General features: G+C 33.0%; 1 protein-coding gene across 1 annotated transcript; it reads left to right on the top strand.

Annotated features, from left to right (window-relative positions):
• The first annotated feature begins 1377 nt into the window (after window positions 1-1377).
• On the top strand, window positions 1378-3064 carry LOC136061542 (thiosulfate sulfurtransferase 18-like). Its single transcript, XM_065778042.1, has 5 exons — window positions 1378-1732; window positions 1923-2002; window positions 2131-2201; window positions 2343-2396; window positions 2650-3064. Exons 1-5 carry the CDS (start codon window positions 1584-1586, stop codon window positions 2737-2739), a joined length of 444 nt encoding a protein of 147 aa, XP_065634114.1. The 5' UTR covers window positions 1378-1583; the 3' UTR covers window positions 2740-3064.
• Window positions 3065-6008: the final 2944 nt, after the last annotated feature.

The following is a 6008-nucleotide window of genomic DNA, read 5'->3' as shown; positions in this document are numbered from 1 at the left end:
TAACTTAACTATTTATCAATATCATAATACAAACCACAAGTTGATCGAAAAATTTACTCAACCTAAAGCAAAAGTTCAACCAAATTTTTTTACAAGCCTTGTATAGACCAAAATTAATTAGAAAACCCAACATTTCTTCCTAAGAATGGTTTACAAAACAAATTCAATCAGAAAACCCAAAATTTTTTTCTTGAGAATGGTGTCAGGCCATCCATACCGAATATCAGACCTACCAACCATTTTCTTGTATAAAGACATCATTTGCCTATACTCAACTCCATGGCACACATTAGTCATTGCTACAGGAATTTCAAGCTCCACCATCTTCTACCAAAATACATTAAAAGCAGCTTGAAGTTGGTCAAAAATAGTCAAAACAGTTGACTTCAATTCATCCATGTCAGATTAAATACTCAACATCCCACACTGGATATCCTCCACCGATTATTCAACATGACCTACCACTTTTACTAAACAAATCATATATAACAAAAGTGTAGTCGTATTATTTTTCAAATTTTACAAAATATACAATCTACATGACACGATGTTATTAATGGTTGTAAGTGGTACCAAAACCCTCTAATACTGATGACATGATGATTGCTATATTATAACTTTTTTATTTATTTATTTTTTACTTTACTTTAGAAGGAGATGCGTGACTAGTGCATTAAGATTTCTTAATACGAAGAAGATTGTCAAAAGATTTATTTATGTTTGCTTCACAAGTTTTCGTAACTACAAATGCTTAGGCGTACAACAATACAACATTATTTTAGGAGAAATGATAAGATTTACATAGTGAACAAGTAATGTAGTTCACCACTCTACTAAAAAACTGTCATTTGTTTAAAATTGTTAGTTATAAAATTTTTTAAACAGAAATTAATTACTAACTCATCAATTTTAAACAAGTGAAAGCTTTTTAGTGGAATGGTAGACAAGTGACGTGGAGGACTCTATAATTTTTCTTAGGATCATGTTAACGAGTGCCGTAGGATATTAGTTAACAATTTAATTAAAGAAAGTTTTTATGGGAAAAGAAAAAAAAACAATTAATGTTTTGACAGTTTTTTTTTCATTTTTCATAAAAATAATATCAAAACTTTCTTATAATTGATTCTTAACCAATACTCCAACGGCACTCGTTAACCTTTTCATTTTTCTTATTTTAGGCCCACGCTTATAGTGGAGCTCGAGTCAGTCCCAACTGTACAACTACTCCAATCAAAGCCAAGCATTTTCTCATACCCCACGTGGCACGATTTGATTGGACACAATATACGTACCGGGAACTTTATTCCTTATCTATATAACAGCACATTAATTTCTTCCCACAGAAAGTGAATTGCGCCACCGGGGCCAGTTACTAGTTAGCCCAGCCCACGTTTTGTAAATTCAGTTGGCTTTCCATCTGGCAAATCAGGCCAACAGCCCCCTGATATTGAATGTGAAAATCCAAGTTATATAAACACCATTTCTGATCTTCTTCATGGGCTCTTTAGAAAGATCTATTTCATTTTTCTTTGATACCACACATATAAATTTTCAGAACAATATATTTGACTGCGAAATTTGATATGGGTTTTTCCTGGGCTATGTTCTCTCGCGTTTTGTTTCTTCTTCTTCTTCTTCTTATATTTTGTAGCTCGGGAGCAGAAGTTGTCACCGTTGATGTTCACGCAACTAAGGATCTTATCAATTCTGGCCACAAATATCTAGATGTTAGGTAAGTAAAAGGCTCTTTGTTTTTGTACTTTGATCCATGCATTTCTTCTTCAAATTACTGAAAATACTATAGATGTGATTTAACTGGATTTAAAAAAAAAAAAAAAAAAATTTAAGGGTCTTAACTTTAAAGTTCTGTTCATTGACTTCATTCTGAAAGAAATTTGAAACTTTATTCAAATTGTAAATAGGACTCTGGAAGAACACAAGAAAGGGCATGTGGGTGCAGATAAGATCTTGAACATTCCTTACATGTTCAATACACCAGAAGGTAATTTCAATTTCTAACAATGATAAGCCCCTTTATATGTGGGGTTTTTTTTTTTTTTTTTTTTTTTAAATTGTTTTTGTTTGAAAATTTTAAAGTCAATAAACAAATGATGAAACTTTGACCTTTAGGTATGGTGAAAAATCCTCAGTTCTTAAGCGAGGTTTCGTCTGCTTGCAACAAAGAGGACCAACTTATCGTGGTAAATTATATTGTTTCTTGATTTATACTGTATTAAATAGTAAAAAAAAAAAAAAAACCTTTAATATGGTCCAAGTTCTTCCTATCAAATATCATGGACATGTTCTTATCTTATATCTCTGTTGATGTTATCTCTGCATAGGGTTGTCAAGGTGGGGTCAGATCCTTGTCTGCAACTGCCGATCTTCTTAGCGCTGTAAGTCTTATGAAAATTAAATTGATTGTATATATCTTTCAATTATTAGCTGGTCAGATTTCATGCTTAATTAATAAAAAAGCTACTTGAACATCATAATTTCTGCAACAATTTTAAGAATTTCTTCATCTTGTTTACAATTTCTTCATCATATTTTGTTAACTGAACAATTAAAGAGAAAACTGAGGGTGTAAAAGAAAGGGTAATTCAAAAAAAAAAAAAAAAACTAACTTGCTAGTAAATGAGATGGCAGGGTTTCAAGCATGTGCGCAACATGGGAGGAGGCTATCTCGCCTGGGTGGAGAATGGGTTTCTTGTGCAAAAGCCACACGCTGAGCTGTGAGCTCTATAATTGTATAAAACAACCATAATTTGCGGCCACGAGCAAAACATTGTCGAATATGTACTTTTTTAAAAGAATAATTTCTGAGATATGTACTTAATTTTTTTAATAAACAGTAATATTTATTAAAATACACACAAATATTAGTATTTTAAATTAGGTTTATAATAGATTGCATAACTAGAATACAACTACAAAATGATCTAATACTTGTAATTGTAGACTGGGGTTATACATTACCACCCTATTGCACTTTGTAATATTCTCTGTAAGCTTATTTCTAAAGTTTTAGCAAATAGACTTAAAACAATTTTACCTTGTGTTATTTTTGAATCTCGAAGTGCCTTTCGATATAGTAAAGCGATCATTGATAACATTTTGGTCGCTTTTGAGACGTTGCACCATATGAAAAATCAAAAATCTAAGAAGGGGGTTTTTATGACTATGAAGTTAAATATGAGCAATGCGTATGACCGGGTCGAGTGGAGCTATTTAGTGAAGATTATGGAGAAAATGGGTTTTTGTGACAAGTGGGTATCTCTTGTCTTTGAGTGCATTAGCACTTTGTCATATTCCATTTTGGTGAATGGGGAGCCTAGGGGAGATATTTGGCCATTAAGAGGACTAAGGCAGGGGGACCCTTTGTCTCCCTATCTTTTCTTGTTATGCTCGGAAAGGTTGAATAGGATGCTTCAAAAGACAGCTTTTGATGATTGTATAAGAGGCTTCTCTTTATGCAAAAGGGGTTTGAAAATCTCACACTTATTTTTTGCAGATGATAGCTTATTATTTTGTAAAGCTTCTTTGTTAGATTTACAAGTGGTCCAAAATATCCTATCTTTGTTCGAAAAAGCCTCAGACCAATAGCTTAATCGTGAGAAAACGACCATCTTCTTTAGCAAGGCAGTGAATGAAGAAACAAAAGCCTTCATCTCCAACTACTTAGAAGTACCCGAGGTGAAAGAATACGAAAAATACCTTGGTTTACCGGCTGTGGTGGGAAGGAAAAAAAAAAAGAAAGCCTTAACCTTATAAAAGAAAGAGTGTTGTGTAAACTCCAAGGGTGGAAAGAGAAGCTTTTGTCCCAAGTGATTAGAGAAATTTTGCTCAAAGTGATGGTGCAAGCGATTCCCACATTTGCCATGAGCTGTTTCAAATTACCTGTCGGCCTTGGTGAAGAGATAGAAGCATTGATTTGAAAATTCTTTTGGGGGCAACAAGGGGAGCAAAGGAAAATTTATTGGAAAAAATGGGAGGTTCTATGTAAACCTAAAGCTGAAGGTGGGTTAGGTTTCAAAGATTTGGGGAAATTTAATGATGCAATGTTGGCGAAAAGGTGTGGAGATTAATGAAGGATCAAAACTACCTGTTTTTTTTTTGGTTTTCAAAGCCAAATATTTTCCTGCATGATCGATCTTTGAAGCTTTAGCAACTAGGGGTTCCTATGCTTGGCAAAGCATCCTTAAAGCTCGAAAGGTGATCTCAATGGGTATGTGGTGGAGACTGGGGAACGGAAATAGTATAGATATTTACAATGATAACTGGTTGCCAGGGAAGGGGTTTGCCAAAATTGTTTAAAAAAAAAAAAAAAAAAAATCTAAGTTCAAGTTGGGCCGGCGAATACCGACGTATTTTGCCACGTCAAACTATGGCTGTAAATAGTGATGAGTATTTTGATTGGATTTTCTCTTATTTTTTTAGTCACATTAGAAAATTAGCATCAATTTTTGTAAAATTTTTTGCCTATTTTAATACAAGAATTTATCTTTTCTATTTTAGACAACCACTTTTGAAAAACACCTATATCAAATTATCCATTCTACATTCTATTACAATATAATATTCATTCTTCGTTTATTTTTTTACTATTTCAATAGATGGGAAGAGTGAGAAAAAGAGAAGCAAGATAAATAAATAAAATATTGATATGCACAGGAACAGTAGTGGTACATATTACACAATTATTGTAGCTTGAATGAAAATGTATTAGGCAGTGACCAATGTGAACGCTCTTAGATAGTACTACATTTGATGGTTTTTTAGGTTCTTAGTTGAGTTAGATGGTACTAATGTCATATTTAATGGTTGAATTATTTTTTTTTAGTAACATTGAATCTCATCAACATCACTGGAACTTCACTTACAGTCTCTTACGGTCTTACCTCCCCAGAGATAGATATATATATATACACACACACACCCCTGCTTTTCTCTCGCATTCTCTCCCCTCATCGCCCACGAACCCAAAATTTTTGAAACCCACATATACTTCAAAACAATACCAACCAGTTACACAAACTCAAATAAAAAACTCTCAAAAAACGAAAGCCCAATTTTATGACCTTGGGTGCTCTGCCTCTGATTTAATTTTTTTTAACTTTTTTTTTTTTAAATAAATATGTTAAGAATACGTTATCAAATTATCAGAGGCTTTCCTGTTGTTGATTTAATGTCAAACATTTTCAATCCATCCTAATTCCATATGTATACATTTGTCCAACCATATTTATGGATGATAATAATAGCCTCTTTGCATGCGTTATGTGCGCGCTTAGAAGCTTTTCTATTATTTTTTTAAATACTATTAATTCATCTTAATTAGGGAGGTTTTTGCATTTGTCAACAAGATTAAGTACTTTCCAATTAAAATGATTGAATAATGTTAGCACCGCACACAAGCACGCACACATTTTGCCACAACTATTTTGTGCGACAAAGTAGTAGAGAAAAAATAATGAGTTGATTTGATAAATATTGATATATGATAACTTGTGGTTATGGGATTACTACACATGTAATAATAGCAGTAGTGATATCTCATGATGGTTGTTGTCCAGTCAACACTAGAAGAATGTATTTTGAAAGCTTATAGGCCTTTCTTCTCTATAATAAGTGATTAACTAATAGGGTATCTACCCCAACTGAAATAACCAAACCATCAGGCCTCTAAATCACAAAGGCCAACCCTTTCTCAAAAAAAAATCACAAAGGCCAACCTAATGCAAAATAAAACCTTGCACAATAATAGGGGAGACCCAACACAAACTCAGCAAAAGCTGCTGACAACAAAAACAGCACACCCCTAACCCCTCAAAGTAGCTAAGAATCAACAAGCACCATGGATTGACTCCCCAATTATAACATATTCAAACATATAAAATATAGAGTAGTGATGTGCAATCAACAATAATCATTCGAAATAAAAAGTAGTAATTGCATGAAAGCAGATTAGCATTGTTCCTCATGATTCAGTTCAACTACTAATATTT

The sequence above is a fragment of the Quercus suber genome, unplaced genomic scaffold (assembly GCF_002906115.3).
Source record: "Quercus suber isolate HL8 unplaced genomic scaffold, Cork oak 2.0 scaffold_172, whole genome shotgun sequence".
In the NCBI taxonomy this organism is placed as follows: domain Eukaryota; kingdom Viridiplantae; phylum Streptophyta; class Magnoliopsida; order Fagales; family Fagaceae; genus Quercus; species Quercus suber.
Note: the sequence above shows the minus strand (reverse complement) of the source record. Positions and strands in the feature narration are given on the sequence as shown.

What these genes read in the sequence shown, in the direction of transcription:
- LOC136061542 (XM_065778042.1), top strand. Translation starts at nt 1,584, where the DNA reads ATGGGTTTTTCCTGGGCTATGTTCTCTCGCGTTTTGTTTCTTCTTCTT. An exon ending in CACAAATATCTAGATGTTAG is followed by an intron (nt 1,733 to 1,922) that starts GTAAGTAAAAGG and finishes AATTGTAAATAG; the next exon opens with GACTCTGGAAGAACACAAGA. An exon ending in CTGCCGATCTTCTTAGCGCT is followed by an intron (nt 2,397 to 2,649) that starts GTAAGTCTTATG and finishes ATGAGATGGCAG; the next exon opens with GGTTTCAAGCATGTGCGCAA.